General features: G+C 38.3%; 1 protein-coding gene across 1 annotated transcript; it reads left to right on the forward strand.

Annotated features, from left to right (window-relative positions):
- The first annotated feature begins 705 nt into the window (after positions 1-705).
- On the forward strand, positions 706-20,512 carry serbp1b (SERPINE1 mRNA binding protein 1b). Its single transcript, XM_077247151.1, has 9 exons — positions 706-1,088; positions 2,266-2,446; positions 5,520-5,660; positions 5,743-5,814; positions 9,671-9,745; positions 9,842-10,028; positions 10,116-10,172; positions 14,661-14,900; positions 19,154-20,512. Exons 1-9 carry the CDS (start codon positions 833-835, stop codon positions 19,211-19,213), a joined length of 1,269 nt encoding a protein of 422 aa, XP_077103266.1. The 5' UTR covers positions 706-832; the 3' UTR covers positions 19,214-20,512.
- The last annotated feature ends 1,253 nt before the right edge of the window (positions 20,513-21,765 follow it).

Consider the following 21,765-nt stretch of genomic DNA (forward strand, 5'->3'; position numbering starts at 1 on the left):
TGTGTGTGGTATGAATGTAATCTAGACATACAGTTGCACTGCCGTTTATAAATCCTCTCCTGTGGCCTAATGGGATAGTAAAGTGTTCATCATATACACACTTCAGATGCTCACTGGAAGAAGTTGGTCATCCGAGTTTTGCCACCTACTGATTTTTGCCGATACGGTAGTAGGGAAGAATGAGATTTCGGGATGCAGCCTTTGATTTAAAACCTATGACAAGATTTGGAACATCAAATTGTGTTTTATTTACCAGTCATTGCCGAACACTAAATTTTTGCCCAAAATTATACTTCTATTGATGATGGGCTACATTTTACATATAATCAAGTAAAACTCATCTTTATTTTTTTTGCCTTTTAGAATAAGTGATAAACAGGAAAATAATGATCAATGATGCAAACCGAGTTTAATTATAATTACTAATGAATAATGTAATTATGCAGCCTAAGTCAGTTCAAGTGAAGTCAAATAACCTTTATTCTATAGCGCTTTTTAAACTACAGATTGTTTCAAAACAACTTTACAGTCATAAGAAAACAATGTAACAAAGTTGCAGTTCAGTGTTGTTCGGTTCGGTTCAAAATAATCATCATCACTTCATGTTGTTTGACAATAATGCATGAGTGAACTGCACAATGCACATATCAGTAGTAGGCCTAGGCTACACAGAACTACACCCCCCATGTGGCGCGAGAGCGGTAATGTCCCGGATACTGAGAGCGCCGGAAGAGAAGCAGGTGTGTGTGTCTTCCTTGGCCATCTTGCGGTTGTCCACCGTGAGCCGTTTGCTCGAAGAATCGGAGGAGAATCCCGTTGTTGGGGCGCCATCATGCCCGGGCATCTGCAAGAAGGCTTCGGCTGCGTCGTTACCAATCGGTTCGACCAGCTATTGGACGACGAATCCGACCCGTTCGAGATTTTAAAGGCGGCCGAAAACAAGAAGAAAGATGCGGCCGCGTCGGGCGGCTCGAAGACGGCAGCTCAAGCCGCTAAACAGCTGAAGAAAGAGTCCCAGAAAGACAGGAAAAACACAACGCAGGAGAAGAAAGAAGAAATCCAGGCCCCTGTGCCACTTAAGAAGGAGGGTATGTAGAAGTTTCAGTAGTAACGTTAAATATCTCAACTGAATGAGCCTAAATAACACATTTGGATATTATAGACACGCTCCGATCAACAAAACGCAGGCGAGTCGCAACGCGATTGATAACTGTTGACGCGAACCCCTCAAACGCGCCATAAATGAGTTCGTAACGCACATGTGGTGCCCAAAAATGCTGTCTAGGTAGGCAACTCAGTGGGTTATTGGACAGGGCAACTGACGAAGCGCTCGTGTGCATATAAACACAGCAGTGAAGTCAACATGGAGAGGCTGCTGCTGGTGTTGTTGTCGACACTTCATGTCCACTAACACCATATTTTGAGAGCGAAATGCCCCCAGTAAGGTTCAGTATACGTGTCTTTCACCAGTTTTCTTCCTCTGACATGTCAACATCTCTATTTGTTTGTGATTTGATCATCCTCACTTTATTTAGAACTGCGTAGCTTCCTTAGCTACATGCTAATGTGCTAGCTCTATGTGAATATATAATGTGATGTTTTACTTCACACCGTGCTGATGTGCACATGGAGAAAATGTCTAAAGGAGAGAGGCTAATGTTCACCAGTCTGATGATTCATTTCATATTGTCATGTTTAAAGTTATTTTTTTATTCTTTTTTGTTGAAATGACAATATCTGTAGTGCTTTAAGATCTGAGCTAACGTTAGTAAGTGAAAGGGTGTCTTCAAACATCACTAGGATTGATTCATGAACGATTGTGACTTCGTGCAAAACACTAAAATGAGTAACAGTTAGCTCACCCATATTTTATAGGAATGGTTAACAAAAAAATGAACATTTTTTCATTACTTAAGTTACTCACCCTCAAGTAGTTACGAACCTGTACGATTTTTTCTTCTCAAACACAAAATAATATATTTAAAGACTTTTAGTAGCCATCTACTTTCATAGTATGAAAAAAAAAAATCTATGGAAGTCGATGGCTATCGTCAACTGTCTAGTTACCGACATTCTTTAAATATGTTCTTTTGTGTTCACTGAAACCCATACAGGTTTGGAACAGCTTGAGGGTGAGTAAATGATGACAGAATTTACATTTTTGGGTGAACTGAGTAAAGTGTGAATTTGATTTGAACAACTCATAGGTTCTTAGTGTTGGGCTTTTTCACCCGTGTTAAATGAATGTCTGAATCTCTGTTTTAGGAATGAGGAGAGTTGGGCGGAGGCCGGAGGGTCAGCAGGGTCAGGCCAGCTCCCAGCATCCCGGAGGTCAAGGAGAGGGACGTCCCGGTGACCGGCGGCCAGAGAGACGACCTCCTCGTGAGCGACGCTTCGACAAACCAGCTGAGGAAAAGCCAGAGGGGGGCGAGTTCTCTGTGGACAAGTGAGTTTTGTTATAATCATAACAATGTAACTGACGGCATTAGGTCTGGGTGGAATATATCGGTCTATCATCATTTTTATTGAACCTATATACAGTAGTCAACATTTGAAGTGGATCAAAAAAGTTCATAAAAATTGTCCTAAAACAAGAACAGGTATTGTTCAAAATTCATGTATAACTTTGAAAGGTTTTGATCCACTTTAAATGTTGACTACTATAGATTCTTGAATCAATCTTTTAGTCTATGCTGTTTTCAGTTTATGCGAGAACAAAACTTCACTAAACATTTGTTTGTAGCTTGCCTTCCGTCCAATATTCCAAATAATCTTTGTTACCTTTGATATAAAACAATGTCTCAGCTTTCAAATTCTATTAATTTTATCATGAGATTCAAAGAGTAAATGCCGTTTTGAATCGAGATCGACTGATATTGACTTTATATAACTATTGCTAATTATATGCATGTTTAAGTACCTGATAACTGAATACAGAACTGATATATTTTTATTATTTCTGTTTTTGACATTTGTAATGGTACTGACAGACCCGTCGCCAGACCTCAGTCTTAAGGGGGGCATATGAAATGCATGGGGCGGCACAATTATTATTAGCCTACAGTACGTATATTTATAATAATCAACTCTAGTCGCGCAGCACGTAGCCTAATCATCACGTTAAACATGTAACCAACAGCAATATGACCAGGTAGCCTATAGCCTACACCACATTACACAGAAGCAATGTTATGAATATCCATATAACACTTGACTATACAACATATTAGATGTAACACCAGAAGCATCTCTCAAACTTTGCATTTTAAAGGAGTGAACAGAGGGATATGCATTGCCATGAGACACATACACACGCACGCACATACACTCGCACAGAGACTTTGAACCTACCGGTACTTTGAGTGGAGGCAGCGCTGTCCTCTCTCCAGTCCCTCCTGTCAGTACACCGGGAGGCGGCGATTCTCAGAGCAGAACCTCCACATCAAAGTATCCTTCCACTCGGAAGGAACTGAAGCGAGTAAGCCGGCGAAAACTCGTTTTGAAACAGCTTTCAAAAATGCGCGGTAACTGTTGAGCGGCTTCGTTGTACGTCAAGTACGTAGCCTAGTGTTCTTTTTAGTAAGGCCGTGATAGGCTGTTGCAGTGTAGATTCCCATCAATCAAACAAAATCACACCATTGTTTTTTTATATTTTTAATGCTTTAGTGATAAAGAATGCAACATTAATGCAACACAAAATTAGCAACTGATAATATTAAAATTTAATAAAAATTTAATTACCTGTGCCTCAAGTGGGGGGGCACAAGCATTTTTTGGGGCGGGCCTGGCCCCCTATGGCCCGCCTATAGCGACGGGTCTGGGTACTGAATAAAACTTTAACACTTTCTTTTATACTGTAATTTCACTCTCTCCCTTCATTCATAACAAAACACACTTCTGCATCAGTAAATAAAGGGGTCTGAAAGAGTGAAAAAAATAAAAAACACATTGAAGTGTCTTTTAAATGAAAGCTTTGATCAGGTGAACAAACAGATAACAAATATAGCATGTGAAATAAACACACACACACACACAAAACATCCTGAATAAAAGACATTGCTGTTTTACTGGACCTTAGTACTCACAGTTGTACCTTTTTTTTTAAACAGCAGCAGTAATATAACAGAGGAAAATAAATGTCTAATAAAAGTCTGTTTTCAAATGTAGAACATAAATAAATGACGGGAGTCTATCAACTTTGCATGAATGTAAGCATTTGCTTTAAATTTTAAAGGTTTATATGTTGTTTAAAGAGTGAAGCAAATTGAATATGTTTGAATATTATCTGGAAAGTGACTTCACGAGACTAATGATGAGCATAGACAACAGAGAGAGAATTATATTCAGTGCTTTTACTTCTAACATGCACTAATTTATGGCTGTTTTACTTAATTCTTGAAAATCACAAGACTCACGTAATTCATCAAGTTGGTCCCAATAAAGTCCATCTTTATTGGGACATGACTTGATTAATTGCGTGTCTCTGTGAGTTCGTCTCCATTATTTATTGGCAAGTTTAAACTACATATCAAGCATGCAGCATCTCTGCATTGATGGCTGTTATGTCAAACTTACAAATGGGAGGCAAGTTAAAATATCGGTAAAACTGATTATCGGTTGATCACTAAATAGTTATTTAATGTTGAGTGACAGATCACTGTAGAAACCTCAATTCAAGAACCTATCATCTCTTCAACTTAACTAGTTATAGCATGAAAAACATGCATGAACATCAGAAGGTATGTTGAAAGAATCCATACAACTTACTAAAATGAATTACGTTTTATGTAGTCCCTCAATCAGTGTTTTGACTGCAGAAAGACATCAGTGAAACAGATTGTACACACTGTCAGGCAACATTTACTTCAGGATAGCCATTCAGTATCAATTGCTTATTAGTCAGCTAGGAAAAACAACAACTTTTGCTTAATATATGCACTCTGTAATACATTGTTTTTTTTATCTAATTTGTTAGTAATGTCTTATTCATTGTATGTTTGAATAATTCTGTCATGAAAACAAGTTGGATTAGAAACAATTATATAATTAAGCTTAAATAAAAAGTGAACTTCTAAGCATTTAAATTTGGATGCTTTTGTTAATTTTAAACTTTAATATTATAGTGATGTACTGAAAGACAGTGTTCCCTGTATAGTTTACAATTTTGAGAGATTGTTCTAGCTGAGTGAGGGTTATTTCATTTAGAAAAACCTAAGCCTAAAAATAAAATAAAACTTTAAAACTACTGATATCATCAAACAAATTTTCAAAATACTGTCTAAGTCCTGCATCTGCCATTGGTTAGACAGACAGGAAGTCATACTCCCCAAACTCATGCCATTGGCTGTGTTGCAGTGTCTGTCTGGTTGAGATTCTCAGAAAGTTGTTTAACCACCATGGTAAATAAATCCACTGAAACCCCATGTGATGAATATCTACATCTAAGCATCTTTTTATTTTATTTGTAATTCAAGATTGCCAGTTGTCTTTGTCATAAAATGTTATAATGTGGTCCTCAGGCCAGTTGGGGATAAGCCTTCTCGGGGGCGTGGAGGAGGACGCGGCGCCAGAGGTGGCCGTGGACGAGGCATGGGACGCGGAGATGGTTTTGATTCCCGGGGCAAACGTGACTTTGATAGACACAGCGGCAATGACAAATCGTAAGTGTGAGAAGCCATCAATAACAAATGCTTAAAGGGGTCTTGTTGCATTAGTCTCACTGGAATGTTCTTCATGTCTTAGTCGACAGAAAGGAGAGGAGAAGCGCGGTGGGAGTGGCCCGCACAACTGGGGCAATGTGAAGGAAGAAGCCAGGTAGGATTGTAGATGGGAAATATTTGAGGCTTGGGGTTGTAGCAGCTTATTTGGGAAGTTTCAAGCTCGTCCAATGTGTCGAACAGAAATATTGTAGATTAGGGGTCGGCAGAACTTTCATGTCTTACAGAACTTTTCAAATGAAAAGTTCTCAATTAATCTCAAAGTAAAACAGGCAAAATCCAGGGTCATGGAATTTCTGTTCCAGACATTGAAAGTCAGGGAATTTTATATATATTTCTCTCCAAGTCATGGAATATCAGGGAATTTAGTTTGTTGCTTTAAATTTTAGTTTCCATTTATCAAAATGAAATTTTTCTATACCGATTCTCACCAGCAAGCGCGCGTTGTTGACGAAGAACAGAGCAACAGTTAGAGCAAGACATTCATTCATAAATACTCATTTGCAACAATTGAGCATGCATTAAGTTTTTTGTGATGATTATCTGGGTCAGTATATACGCGGAAAAGATGATAAAGGCACAAAAGCTGTTTTTTGTGTTTCATTCATTAACTTCATTGTTACTTTCCCTGTGTAGCCTTAGGCTATATGTTATCAACTTTGTCTACCATGAACAGGATTATAATTGGTTTCCCTCAATACCTCATCATACTCAAGGATTCCCCTTCCATCAGGACAAAACGCTTAACGTAGTTTAATGGATTAATACAGTGATATAAAATACCAAACTCGCACCTTATAGGGATGTATGTATAAGTATGCCTACATACATGTTAATATTCCTACATACACCATTAATCTGGGAAGGGTCATACCACTTTCATATTGTTGTCCTATATTGTTAGTTTAACTGAAACTTAAGTCGCTTTGGATAAAAGCGTCAGCTACAAGACTAAATGTAAAAATGTCTTGACATTCGCACATTTAGGGACCGTCTCTAAAGTAACATTGGTAGTCCTATAGGCCTAAACGTTTCTAACTTCAATAGCAAACTTCAATTTATTTGAATAAATTGCGCATTATGCCTGACACCTACATGAACACTTTAAAGTTGGTTTTATGACTTCAAGTTGTTCTCTTCAAATGCTATTGAAGTTAGAAACGTGTTTACCAATGTCGTATGTTACTTTAGAGACGGTCCTTAAATGTGCGAATGTCCAATGTCAAGCCAACTTATGTCAGTATCACTGAGAAACGCGCATCTTTAAACTTTGCGCGTTAAGTTCATATTCTGAGTCCTTCTGCTTGCCTACGAGTTTGGTCTTTTATATCACTGTATTAGTCCATTAAGCTACGTTAAGCGCTTTATATGTCCAGCAGGGGAATCCTGACGTATTGAGGGAAACCCTAGCCTACTGCATGAAGCACAATCGCCTCAATATAAGGTTGAGGCAACTAAACAACCAATAGATATGTCAAACCCAAATGTAACATTGGATCTGTATACACCCACATCGGTGGAATAACATTATAATCTCGTTCACGGTAGAGATGCATGTAGGCTACACAGGAAAAGTAATCGTGAAGACACTGAATTTCACATAAAACATAATAGTCACAGATACACTTACATTGTTGTAAATGAGTATTTATGAATGAATGGCTTGCTCTAAAGCCTGTTTTATGCTTCTGCGTCGAATCGACGGCGTACCCCCACAGACCCCTCTGCGTCGCCGCGAACCCCTCCGCCGTAGCTCGACATGCACCTCCAAAAAATTGTAACTACGCGTCGAGGCGACGTAGACCACAAGGGCTGTGATTGGTCAGATGCACCGTGATGCAGCTCAACCTGACGCAGAACCATAAAACGGCCACGACTCCGTGGGAGTGACGGCGTAGCTACGCCGTGGAGTTGACGCAGAAGCATAATGAGGCCTTAACTGTTGCTCGGTCTTCGTCAACAACACGCGCTTGCACCCCCTGCTGGTGAGGTCGACTAACAGCAGATGGAGATTATGCTCAGTAATCTACTGCGTTTCCTGCAGTTCCTGGACGTCAACGTTGAATTTACTGTCGAATTTGAACCACTGAATTTGTTCAATCCGGCTGTTGAATATTATAGGTTGTATTTTTAATCAGTTTGAATATTTTGGAAGTGAAATATGAAAGGTGAATATGGATTATTGAAATTTTACTAATGAAAGTGTGTTTGAAATGTTTTGAATTTAAATATTCACAGCTTAAATATTCAACCATGCTAAATTTCAGCCCATAAAAATGCAAGCCCTAAAAATACAATGCATTAAAATACAAGCAGGGTTAATGCAATGCATATTTTTTCAAGTAGTACAATTTATTTATTTTTATTTTTGAAAAAACAAAAGGGGCAATACATATTAATGAACATTTTCACAAATGTAAATATGTCAGATTATAGCCTTAGGCTAATTTCCATCTACAATTCAACAGGCTTTTTGTTTAAAAATCATTTGGCATTATTTTACTTCCATATTATAGGTCATGGAAATTCATCTTTTTAGTCAGTAAAAGTCAGGGAATTTGACATTTGGTTTAGAGTGGGAACCCTGAAAATCACTAAAGACGAAGTGATTGTAAGTAACTGTTGCTGTCATGACAGATCTATTTCAGAACCAGGCGATATCAGAATAATCTGGCTGTGTGTGCGGGACAGATATGATTGCTGGCATTGGCCAGTTTTGGCTCGCCTGTTGCCGACCCCTGTTGAGAAATACCTGAACCGCTTATGTGATGTGACTCTTGTTGATTCTAATTAGTGGTGCTTGGTAAGGCAAATAAATCGTTTTTATTTATTCAACACCAAGTAAGAGCTGCACGATTATGACAAAAATCATAATTGCCGATTATTCCCTTGAAATTGTAATTGCGATTATTAATTACGATTATCACAATTTACATTGAATATATATAGGCATATTATAATACATGTTTGCAAAAAAATTGTTAACACACACAAGTACTGTCCCCCTTTACTTAACATACACATAAATTGTAAGAATGACTCGTAGTAAAGACTAGATAAACATTAGGACTATGCTAAAGCAATTAAATAGCAGTCCCAAACTAGTTTTTGTTAATACAATGTTGATATGAGCCACCACAGTCATTTAATAATATAGAAAATAACACAAAGTGAAAATAAAGTGGCATTTTTGGGTTATGGAAACGACACTTACCATGGTGAATACACAATACTAACAAGAACTGTTAATGAAACAGCTCCTGGTGAATAGAATGAAAATCACACCTGCGTGCAAATCCTTCTCAGCTAACACGTGATTTATTGGTATTTTACTTTTATTTCGTGTCTTAATAATTCACATTGTTACGACGTTGCATGCACGTAGTTTCTTTTGCACTTTATACAGTGAAGCGATACACAGCGCGCGTCGCCGCATTTGCACGTGCAATTGTAGAGTGCCCGCTACGAGCACAGTATAACGGCTGACAGGACAGTAAAGTCAGTTTTTCTGAGGTGAAAGTCTTTTTATTTCAGCGTACACTTACGTCACTGCCTGGTATGTCATATTGTGCTGGGTTTTCTGAAGTAGTCGTGATTCTCCTCTCATAACATAATTATGCTCTAAACACACACACGCAGAGTGGATTTTCTTTTGTAATCGCGGCTTTGAACGATTACGTAATCGTGGCATCATTAATCGTAATCCTAATCGCAATTATAAATTCGATTAATTGTGCAGCCCTAACACCAAGTATAACATTTTGACATGAAACTTGTACCACTTGTGCTCTAGATAAGAGTAATGCCTAATCATTGCCATAGTATCAATCTGATCATTACCATAGTGTGAAATGAACACTGCCAAATTCAGGGTACATTTCTGAAATGTTTAAAGGTTTAGTTTGATCATTTGGATGGTTCACCAGATCTAATAACATTGTCTGATTTGACAGTGAGCTTGATCAGTCCGCTGCACCTGAGCCTGTTCCTGAAGGTGAAGAACACGCCCCTGTCGACTCTGAAAACAAGTGAGTTCAATTCTGTTCACGATAAGTTGATGTGAAGAAATGAAAATGCTTCATGTACAAAAGAGCATGCCGATGGATGGTTGTGTGTGTGTGTAGGGAGAATGAAGTAGAGGAGGTGAAGGAGGAAGGTCCTAAGGAGATGACACTGGATGAATGGAAGGCTATGCAAGACAAAGAACGGTCCAAAGTTGAATTCAACATCCGCAAGCCCAACGAAGGTAACGATGGTCAGTGGAAGAAGGGCTACGTACTGCACAAGTCAAAGAGTGAGGAAGTTGGCACGGTAGGTTGAATTATCCAATTTTCTTGTCTTGTAAATTTCAGTCATTTTATGGTTCCAAGACTAATTTCTGCTTTTGTGCGTTTCCAGCGGCATGCTGGAGCTGTGATTGAATCTGGAGATGTTGATCCCGACTCGTTCCACAAGGTATTTGTCTAAATTTGTGTTTGGATTATTTGATCTTTTTTTTCTTTTGTCATTTAGGCACTTGGGTGGTCACCCTCTTGGTCACCTTTTAAAGTTGTTGTTCAGTTTGTATATGGTTCTTTTAAACTAAAGTTCAGTTGAATTAGTACATTGCCAGAATTCAAGAATCTATGGCTATTAACACTTGATGACATGCTGACTTTTTAAAACCAAAATTCACTCTCTTGCAAGAGTCTATTCCTCATCCATCCTCTTCCTCTGGTTTACCAACTTTTCTTCCCAACCGCTCCTGTTAATTTAGTTTTCCTACCCTGATGGCATCATGTCCATGCTCAGCTCTGTCATTGCTCTAATGAACCGCCCGCTTGTTTCCTTTCATACCTTCCACTTGTTATAAAATATATACATATTTGGTTCATGTTCCCAGTAAAGGTATATTAAAGGTCCCCTGACATGGGGTTATTGTATTATTTTATAATGTTTCCTGGGTTGCCCTTATAATGTTAGTATGTTTTTTAGATCGAAAATAGTCATAATTTAGAAATAAAAGGCATTTTTCCTAGCCTGATTTTAGCCTCTGATTTGAACACTCTGTTTGAAGGGTCGTGTCTGCAGTGGGATTCAGTGTAAACGCGGCCAGTGCTGTGATTGGCTGACATGCGTGCATATGAAATAGCTACGTATTACATTTGAAAGTCTCTCGAATACCTTTACTACTGCTATTATACGTTTTTACTAATACAGCTATCGAGATTAACGAATCGTGAGAAGTTTTTAAAGTATTTAGATCTATTCCCATCACATAAAATGTTGCTGTGATGAGCATTGAGCAAGCAGATGACAGTCTGTAGATCGCGAGACTGAAGATCTTATCATTGCAACGCAGTTTCTGCACTCTCTCTAATGCTTTCACCAATGCAAACACGATGATGTACATACAGTAAGAGCTTCGTTGTGCAGTCACGTGCGTCATTGATTTCATAACGAGTTGTCCAGATAAACTCGCGCTGTGTGAAAAATTGTTCTTTGATCGATTTCTGTAAATAATTTGTTCACAATTGAAATAAGATTATTTTTATCCTACTAAAAGAAACGATGTGAAGGTGATATTTTAGTCACTGGCTTGACTTACTGATGCATTAACAGTATTGAACGATTTTGAGAGAAAGATTACCTTTCTGAACTTGAACTTGAATTGTTGCTTGGTAGCTCGATCGATTTATTTTCAGACGTTCATCGAGGCCAGCTCTGTATTGGCCCAAGTTGAGGAAACAGTCGTCGGTGAAATGTTTGGACCATCCAAAACTTTGGCAAGTTGTATCGGCGCATTTCCAGAGAAAATAAAATTAACCCATTGTTTCTTCAGAGGCTCGGATGAAGGAACTAAAAAATACATTTGTGTTCATTTGTACATCCGAACACTGATCAACTGCCATGCTTCGCTCGTTTGCAAGCCATTATATCTCTCTATTCAACTTTTGAGCTTCGGTCGGTGCAGAAAGTTTTAAAATGACTGATTTGATTTTATAAGCTGTGTGGATTCATTTACTAATACAACCTAAATGCACATGGGAATTTCCCGCATTATAAGTGGGAGACCTGCGGGAATTATTAAAATTATGCGCAATACCCGCAATCCCGCCAAAATTTGAGCCCTGAATTGGCTACATTCAAAAACACGACTGTATCGATACGCGCATCGTCAGGAGTTCATGGCGTTGTATCGATATTCTGAGCACAGCCATATTGGAGATAGCGGGTTAACTCCGTGTCAGCGCGCGCTCTGATCTGTAAAGGGGCAGAAATTTCAGACCTCCGTTTATTAAGGAGATCTCCAAGATTTCTCTTCTTGGGACCTCTCCTGAATCATCTCCAGCAGTAGCAGCCTCCGAAGCACCACTAACTCTGCCTCCGTTTCCCTCGTCTGCTGAGACAATTCCCAACCCCCCCACACCGAGACTTTTTTATTCAAAAATGTTTTAAAGGATTAGTTCACTTTTTAAAAAACTTGCTGATAATTTACTCACGCACATGTCATCCAAGATGTCCATGTCTTTCTTTCTTCAGTCGAAAAGAAATTAAGGTTTTTGATGAAAACATTCTAGGATTTTTCTCCATATAATGGACTTCACTGGGTACCAAACGGTCCAAGGTCCAAATGACAGTTTCAGTGCAGCTTCAAATGGCTTTAAACGACACCAGACGGTGCATAAGGGTCTTATCTTGCGAAACGATCGGTCATTTCCAAAATAAATAAAAAAGTTTAAGTTTTAGAAGCACAAATGCTCGCCTTGCTCTGTTCTGTGATGCACGTTCTCCTTTTCAAGCTCGTTCATCAAAATGAACAAATCTTTTTTCGAGTCATTTTGTTCGATGAATGAACGAAATGACTCGAAAAAAGATTTGTTAATTTTGATGAACGAGTTCGAACAGGAGAGTCACGAACGAATCTGAATGTTTCTCACTGGATCTCGCAGCGATGATGTTATTAATTCTGAGGTGAATTCAATGTATTTCTTCACTCAAAATCCAGAGTCTGGATCTCCTAGTAACAGTGGCGCGTGATCGAGATCGGATATATGATATCTGTGGTTAGTCATGGGTCGTGTATGGCATTAAAAATGTAAAAAAAAAAAATAAATAAAAAGGGCATTAAAAAGCATTACATTTAATTTGAAGATACCTGCAGAAACCCTGGTAAACAGTGCTTTAAGATTTTCAGGTAGGTCTAACAAGTAGGAAATAAACATTGAATAGTTATAAAACACTACAGTTTTCACTGCATAAATTAAATAAAGATTAATCCTCTTTAAAGTAGGGCTGTACGATTATGGAAAATAATCTAATTGCGATTTTTTTAACCAATATTGCGATTGCGATTTAATATGCGATTACTTTAAGTTCTTTACCTTCTGTATTAGTCGACAAAGACGAGCAATAAATCATTGTACAGTAGGGATTGGAATCTTTAGCCGGCTCATGATCCAATCTAATTTTTTTCTTATTAATTAATCTTAATAATACTTAAAATATGTATTTAATTACATGTGTAAATATACATACATTAAATATATATAAACATATATATATATATTAATTAAACCAATTACATGTTAAGAATTTTAAATGGACAATAAACTAATATAGCTTCAACATATAAAAGCTAGTAAATAAAGAGGAACAAAAAAAAAACATTACAAGCAATAAACAAAGAGTGCTTTCAGTATTTAAAAGTAGGCTGTCTGAACGTTTTCCATTCAAGAGCTGGAGTGATTTTCCCCCTATACGATAAATTGCATTCACACTAATGCACATATCTCTTTTGAAATTGTAAATGTAGTTTGTCCTATTGGTTTAAGATATAACTGACCGTGTTTACATTAATTTCGCGTCAAAAGCATTTTGAGATGCAAGTACATTTACCCAATGAGTCGCTCACAGCCGCATGCACGAGCACTCTTCACAAAGCGCGCGTAAGTATTTTAAAATGAAAGCAGCTTTCTCAGTGATTTTCATAATTTTAATATATAAGCCAACTGCATTCCAAAAGACATAAATAATGCCTTTGTGGAGCATTTGTAAAGAAAATTCCGGCGGCCAAGACCGCGCACAGCAAGAGTAACATCAAAGCGGCAAAACCTGTGCAATGAAGCCCGCGACTGTCCTTGTAATTCGCTTAAACCCCGAACTTTATGAAAGCTTATTTTTCGGAAGGTGTGTGTGTGTATGTGTGTGTGTGTGTGTGTGAGAGAGCGAGAGAGAGAGAGAAATTAGAAGCAAGCAGAATACGGTTGTTTCTAAAGCACGCGCAGCTTCATCACGCATGTGTGTTTAAAAACTAAGCTCAGATTCGATTCTGAAATTCTCTGAATTGTGGAGAGAGAATAAATAACACAATATCACATACATAAAAAATAAACTGTTCTTTCCTGTATGCCAGAACTATGCGTAGCGTGCCAAGTTGATGCTTGATTTGCAGACTGCTTTTCTCTCGCGTGTCACATGACCAGTGTAATCGCAGCTTTTGCGGTTACAAAATCGCATTTCATCATATCGCGATATTATCGCAAATGCAATTAATCGTCCAGCCCTACTTTAAAGCTACAGACATTATTCAGTCAAGAGCAGTGAGGGATTTTCTCTGATTAACATTAATCAGACAGCCGTATCGTGCCGGTAAAAATTTGAGTTCTTTTTTGCGTCTTATCTCACATGAATGGTTCAATAGCTCTTGAATGAATGATTGCGGGATCATATACTGTAGATTTGCCAAAGGATTACAAGAAAAAAAACAATGCTGCGTTAGTAGTGTTAAATATGTTTAATGAGTTACAAGGAAAAAATCGCTTGCATTAATTTTGACAGCACTAATGTTAGTACTTCAAGCTGGATTGAGGGGTCAGCTGTGGTCATAGTTTCTTTGATGAAATTATTGTCATGTGAAATTGGGAATGTTAGATTTGTTTCCTGTAATATTTTTTCTTAAAGGCTGAAGAAGGTGGAGAACACCACTTCCGTAAGCCAGCCAATGACATCACATCCCAGCTGGAGATAAACTTCGGAGACTTGGGTCGACCAGGGCGTGGTCGTGGAGGTTCTCGTGGAGGACGTGGAGGCCGTGGAGGAGGTGGTGGAGGAGGAGGAGGAGGCGGTGGTGGAGGAGGAGGAGGAGGAGGAGGAGGCAGCAGTGGTGGACGCCCAAGCCGAGGCGGAGGCAGATCTGAGAAGGTAAAGAACAAAGACACATACTCTATTTTTGTTACAGATACTGCTTATATAAAATAAAACTATAGTCTGCCCCTATAACATTATCAATATGCATTATATTAACGTTTTACTTAGAAAATGCATTGTTTTTAAATGAACTCAATTCACTTATACCCCAACAAAGAGATACAAAACTTTGTATTATTACTATTATGGTTTAAACTAGGGATGCGCCGATACCAGTATTATACCACCTCTTCTGTTGCTCTTAATTGTTGATCGTCCACCCGGCACACATGCTTAATTTAGATAAAACTCAGGGATTAAAGTTCTCCGTCGCTACGACGGATTTCCGTTAATTGCAGCGAGTCTATGACGGATTCCCGTCAATTGCAGGGTTCCCGTCTGTCCTTAATGTCTTTTTTGAAAATTATGAAAATTCCCTTTTCATAATGTTAAGGCCGTAAATAGGCTTTAATTTCTCAAATAGTGTGATTAATGTCTTAATTTTAGTTTGAATAGGTCTTAAATTAAGGAAAGACGAGGTGTATTCACCCTGCTGAGGGGTATGTGATAAAGCCTGGATTGGAGCGAAAGGACGTTCCTCTCTAGGGCTGTGTTGAAAAAATCGATTCACCAATTCTGAATCGATTTTGATATTAATTTCTAAAGATCGATCTGTCACTCAGAGGATCGATTTAATAATGGGCTTACATTTTCCCCGTGAACTTTAACTTGCCGCGACTGGGAGATCCCTGTATGCGCATTGAAAGGCTTTCACTCAGCGCGCACATTGTTACGACAACGGGCTTTGAGTGAGTCATTAAACCGTTCATTCAACGAACACGTTCAAAAAAGCTGATTCATTAAAAGAGATGTAATGAAACAATGTGTTAATTATTTTTAACTTTGAGTTCCACTTTTCAAGGCTCAGCTGAGCAGCAATGCGTCACATGGGTAACGCTGAAGCTGATGCTTCACTTATTAGAGACCAATAATGCATGGATTCAATGCGTGACTCGCTGATTTTATTTTCCCGCGGCTTCCTCGCGCTGTGGAATGCTGACCAGCGCTGCTGCTGACGCGCATTTATGGTAAATACCCGTGACGTGAAAGTTAGAAGGATGATACGACAAATATTTCGCTTTCCTTTGACACGGCAATACGAATTTTCACGAATACATATGACTTCAAAGACAGACGCAGGTAATCGCACGCGCTCTGCCGATTTCTCTCATTCACTGTCTGTGCGAAGCCTAGGCTACACATCACCACGATAAACAGTCTTGTTTGTTATCATTATGAACTTGTTTAACATTCAATACACATGCATGAAGTTCAAAACAAGAAGGGTATAGCCTTATAAAAAAACGTGAATATCGCGGTTGCTGCGGTTACTTGCAATCCTCTGCGGTTGACTTGTCAGTAGCGCGGTACTACAAGATTGCGGTAGCCTAATCGCGATACCCCTTGTACTGCTGCTGAAATACCTCTGTCGTCTACACCAGTGCAAGTTTGTGAAAGCAGTTGTATCAACACTCTGGAAGGGGGATTGTTCTTTACAACCATCAATACTCCATTAATTTGCAGTTAAACGTCTATAATAATAGTATCAATATGTTGCATAACTACAGTCCTGTAATTGAGGTAACAGCTGGAAAAAATGCTTTTTTCTAAAACACTTATCTAAATCTCGAAGATCGAATCGAATAATGATAATCGATTCAAGATCTTGAGAATCGGAATCGAATCGATTCTTGAAATTTGAATCGAAACCCAGCCCTATTCCTCTCTCCACTCTAACGTTCTGTAATCACTTCGCTTATGGTCCAGTCTGGGTTTTCAATTCCCGCTCACGGAAAAACTGCTCCGTGTTCACTCAATTAATCTTAGTTTTGGAGAAGTGCATGTCAGGCTACAGCTGGTTTGCTGCGGTCCGAATCCGAGCGCGTTTGTTCCCTTCGCCCCCCGCAGCGTTGGTCTGGTTTCACATTCAACTTAATTCTATCGAACCCTGGTGCGTTTGCGTGCATATTACGTCATCGCAAAAGTGCACGGCGCATGATAGAAAACAGAACGGGGGTCAATACTGGCCGTTTCTCAATCCCAATACGCAAACTTTGGACTTGCGTCCTTGATAGTTCGGACTTGCCAAGTTCGACTCAGGAGAACAATCTCCCGAGGACGAGAGGGCGCGGGTCCGGTTATTCTGCAAACGGAACCGCGGCGTTCTTGATCGCGTCACTCAGCTCGCTCTGTCTACTCCGGTTATCTCTATGTATATTTTAGGCAACAATAAAACGAAATATGGTATAAAATTCAACTCTGCCTCTTTTCATCAACAATAAAACGAAATATATACAAAACACCTCTTTTCATTTATAAAAGAACAAATTATCATAAACATATTAGGCCTATATGGCAACAAAAATGTGGTTCAGACTACACACATTGATTATCTTCACTCCATATATTTATAACAACACGAAATATAAAACACAACCCTGCTTCTTTTTGTTTTCATTTTAAAAATATGAAACATTATAGATCATTAAAACTGACATTTATCAAACAGAGACAGGGTTGTATCGTTTTATTGTATTATGCATGTACACATACAAGAGAATGCATAGTAAAATATATAAAGAATATTTTATATATTTTAGAATATATAACATTACACAACCCTGTTGCTTTTTGTTAAATGTCAGTTTTAATGATCAATAATATCCAGTATAAAAGTATAAGTAGCCTAATAGGTAGGCTATAAAAAGCTATGCAATGAGAAATTAAGCAAACAATTCAGTCAAACATAAGTCAGCTCTCTAATAGGCTACAAAGATAAAGTTAAATAGCCTAAATATATAAAGTTATGAAACTTCACTTTGCCCTCAGCCAAAAACGATTTGCCATGAAACAAACTATATATTAATATAATTTAGCATTGTTTGGTCTTATAAGATAAATAAAAACATGCACTGAAAAGTTATGTAGATGGTTGATTATTTGTCAAGCTAAGTAATTTTTTTTCATAGATTAAAATAGCTTTTAAAATATGCAAACTGGAAACATTAAAGCGGTTTAAAACATCTCCCCTTAAAACGCTATTGGTCTCGACTATTTAAATAAAGTTAAAGGAATATGACTTGACCTGAACAAAAAAATTCAGTCAGAAGTATTTTTTTCACTTGAATCCCTGTAAAACTAAATCATATGTGTAAGTAAAAACATGAACTGTTACATGATTTATGTAGAACAAGTGGTTCCCTACATTATTACTGGAAGGCGGGACAGTAATCACATGGTGTTTTTAAGAAGTTTTCTATGCCACAAGCGCACGCCCAGAAAAGCTGTCTCTCACACAGCATAGAATAGTCTATTAAATCGAGTGCTCTTTCATGTCGTCTTGCACGTGAATGGACAAATTCACACAAAAATATTTCAAAATGCCTGTATAGGCAAGTATCCTTGTGAAACATAGTCGGTTATGTTTTAAGTGAACGTAAACAGTTGAGAAAGTAAACGTGTGTTTTCGTCATGTGCAGCTCTTAAAGTGACAGCAGCCTAATAAACCTGCTGCTGTCTTCGTCCTCAATGTTAATATAGCAAGAAAAGAAGTGACTTTTGTCATTTTAACACTGATTAATCTAGATTTATACAGTGAATACTTATTTTACATTTGATTACTTCAATTTCTGTACCTGAAAACTGTGATATTTCACAAATAAAGGTATCGGACTTCTGGGAAAAGTGGTATCGGTGCTTCCCTAGTTTACACATACATCTACTGATAGTACTTGGACACGTCCTCACGCACTTCTGAACTTTATAGTCATTTGTGTTGGATGATTGACAATTACTCGTTGTCAGACATGTGAATATTGGCAATGAAAACAACAATCATAAAGTATAATATCAATGTATACCAACAAATATAAAAGAAAGAAAAAAAGGAAGTGTCCTGTATAAATGTTTGTGCCAAAATAATTCCATCACACAACACTTCCAGAGAGGTTTAAACGAGTCCAACAAGCATCACGTGGTTGTCATGACTTCACAACCCTAAGCTGTGATGTCACAGACTTTGGAAACTTGAATATGACACAAGAATGCTGAATATATTTTCCAGATTTCACTTATTTAGTAGGTGTTTGATTTACAGGAAAAAGAGCAATACATGTACTGTATTGGTGAATCTATTAATAAATGATTGTTTCTCCTTATTGGCCTTATTGCTGTGTAGTCCTGAAGTGTGTTGCTTTTGAATTTGACAGGGTGGAGGTGTTTCTGTTCCCAATGTGGATGATCCCGAGGCTTTTCCGGCCCTGGCTTAAACCTCAGCTCCGCCACCTACCCTTCCTCCAGGCTCCCCTCCTCTTTGACGCTTGCATGCTTATGGATCGTTCGACCATAGAAACCGGAAAATAGAAATACATGAGACTGTCATCCATACATACACTGAGAACTGACTTTTACCTGCGGAAAAACACAAAAAGGACTTCTTGTTACACTGAAGCAAATTATGGGTAGAGGTTTTGTATTTAGAGACATGATAGCAGGGATGTTCATACAGTATTTTTTTCCCTTTTTTCCAGAGATTATGCATTCGCCATAAATATTTTTTTATTGCTGCTTGAATGTATGCATTTTCAAGATAGAAGTTGAAGTGTGTTGTGAACGCTTAAGCTTCCCTCGGGACACGGCGGTGTCTGCGTGTAATTGAGTGCACTCACTCTCTCAATGGCTCTACCAAAAGCAGATTTTTCTTTCCTTCTTTTTTTCCATCTCACCACTAAGTGAGAATACAAGACTTGTAGTGATGATTTTACTATTAACATATACATGAGTAATGTATATTGACTATTTTAAATGTTTTGAAAGAAAGCTCCAAGGTCAAGCTACCCTCTTGTTATTTGGATTTTTTTATTTTCTTGACCGGTAGCAGGAAGCAAATGCGTCATCTTGATCTTGCTTTGGTGTCTTGTCGTCCTTTGCTGGACCTGTGATATTAGTATGCATAGTTGTCTTTGTTCCTCAGAGAGATTACTTCCTTATCTTGTTAAATCACCCAGGGCTCAATGTAGATCCAGGCTGGTCCTTAAGTCATACAAGTTCATCTCTTAGAAACCTTAGGACCACTTTCAGAACTGTATACATAAGTGATGTGTTGTGCGTGTGTGTATGAGAGAAAGATAACCTGTTTTATTTCATCTGCCATAAGTTTATTTTCGTGAGCTTGGATGGTAAGTTTCAGCAAGTCATGTTCTTAACATGAATTTTTGTTTGACTTCAGTGAGTTTTCTCTAGCTAAGGTTGTTGACATATCTTGCACTTAGACTTTTGGTGACGTTTGAAATATAGCTACTAAGCACGTGGTCTATTTGCATCAGTACCATTTGTTTTATTTTTATTCCTTCTGTGATCTTTGCTGTGTTTTTATTTTTAATTATTATTATGATGGCACTACTGCTTGCATTTTCTGAAAAATGTGTAATTCAGGGTGGGACAACAGTGTGCTGCAAAAGAAAAGTTGGAACCAGCTTCTTGTGTATGTGAAATAGCAAGACCTCCAAGTGTGATGGCCGATGTACTCTGTATTCGTAGGAGGGACAATAAAATGGAAGACGACACTATTTGAGTCCATGCTTCCGGTTTGTTACTACTCCGCTGAGTCCATGCTTCCGGTTTGTTACTACTCCGCTTTTGTCTCTCCTTCACCCCTCCCTCTGTTAACCTGTTTGTCTGGTACCAAGAATATCAGCAAATATCTGCAGGATCACTTGTTCTGTCAATGCATGCAGTAAAATGGTAAATTAAGACAGGATTTTAGAACTACCTATATCATATTCTAAATATCAACCATTTTCTTTATACATTTGTTGAATTCGTCCTTAGCAGCATTATACACGAGTCACATTAATACCCACTTTCTTAGCAGTGTTGGATTCAGAAATAATTTTCCATAGTGTTTGGCTCCCAACTCTGCATTAAATCAACAATACAAACATTGTATAAAGTTTGCAGATTATGTTTGATAATGGAGAGAGCAGTGAGCTCAAAAATATTGTAAGCAGCATACGTGTGCTTTTATATCATTGCAGTAACGCGGCTTTAACAGTAGCGAGAGTAGGATTCAAATTCATGACGCTTGTCTTGATAAGACTGGGACTGAATTGTGAGGTACTGCTGTCAGCTGTAGTTTACCCCATCCTAAGCAGGTGGTAACGGTGTCAAATATCCATCTAAGGGGAATAACAGATGGGAAGCTGGTGGAGGAGATGTGCTGAAAATTCAGAGGAGCTTGCATAGTCACCTTCATTTATATAGCGCTTTTAACAATAGATTGTTTCAAACCAGCTTTACAGTGATAATAGGAAATTAAAGTAAGAGAGATTGTTTTGGCTTTACAACAGCTCTAGAATAAAGTTATTGTCCAGCTAAAGTTAGTTTTGATTGATTCACTTCCATTGCAACAATCATTAGTTATTAATTTAGGGTCCGCTAACACGACACCGCTCTAACAGAAAACCTTTAATGCGATCTGGCCGCTCATTTGCACGAAACAGTTCCTGGTGGTTCGAGAACGCAAACCATGAAATAGGTTCCAAGGTACAAGCCTTTAAAAATGTATAATACAGAATTTTTTATCACTTCCGCGTAGCAACCGGAATTATCCCAACAACGTTTTATCAGTCCAGAGATAAAGGGAAGGGAAGGAGGCCTTTTACAGTGGAGAGACTAGTTGACACTTCAAGACTGCGTTGTTGTCGTGTCTAGGCGCAGTTCCTTCATCAGATCCGGATACGGCCTGGATCCGGCGTACTGCATTAAACCACGGGATAGGCAGAGAGACTAATACTAGCATAGACGTCATCCTTCTTATGAT

This window comes from Siphateles boraxobius, unplaced genomic scaffold, assembly GCF_051911475.1.
Source record: "Siphateles boraxobius isolate OS27281-9 unplaced genomic scaffold, OSU_SipBor_1 1, whole genome shotgun sequence".
NCBI lineage: Eukaryota > Metazoa > Chordata > Actinopteri > Cypriniformes > Leuciscidae > Siphateles > Siphateles boraxobius.

What these genes read in the sequence shown, in the direction of transcription:
- serbp1b (XM_077247151.1), top strand. Translation starts at nt 833, where the DNA reads ATGCCCGGGCATCTGCAAGAAGGCTTCGGCTGCGTCGTTACCAATCGG. An exon ending in GGCGAGTTCTCTGTGGACAA is followed by an intron (nt 2,447 to 5,519) that starts GTGAGTTTTGTT and finishes TGTGGTCCTCAG; the next exon opens with GCCAGTTGGGGATAAGCCTT. An exon ending in GCGGAGGCAGATCTGAGAAG is followed by an intron (nt 14,901 to 19,153) that starts GTAAAGAACAAA and finishes TGAATTTGACAG; the next exon opens with GGTGGAGGTGTTTCTGTTCC.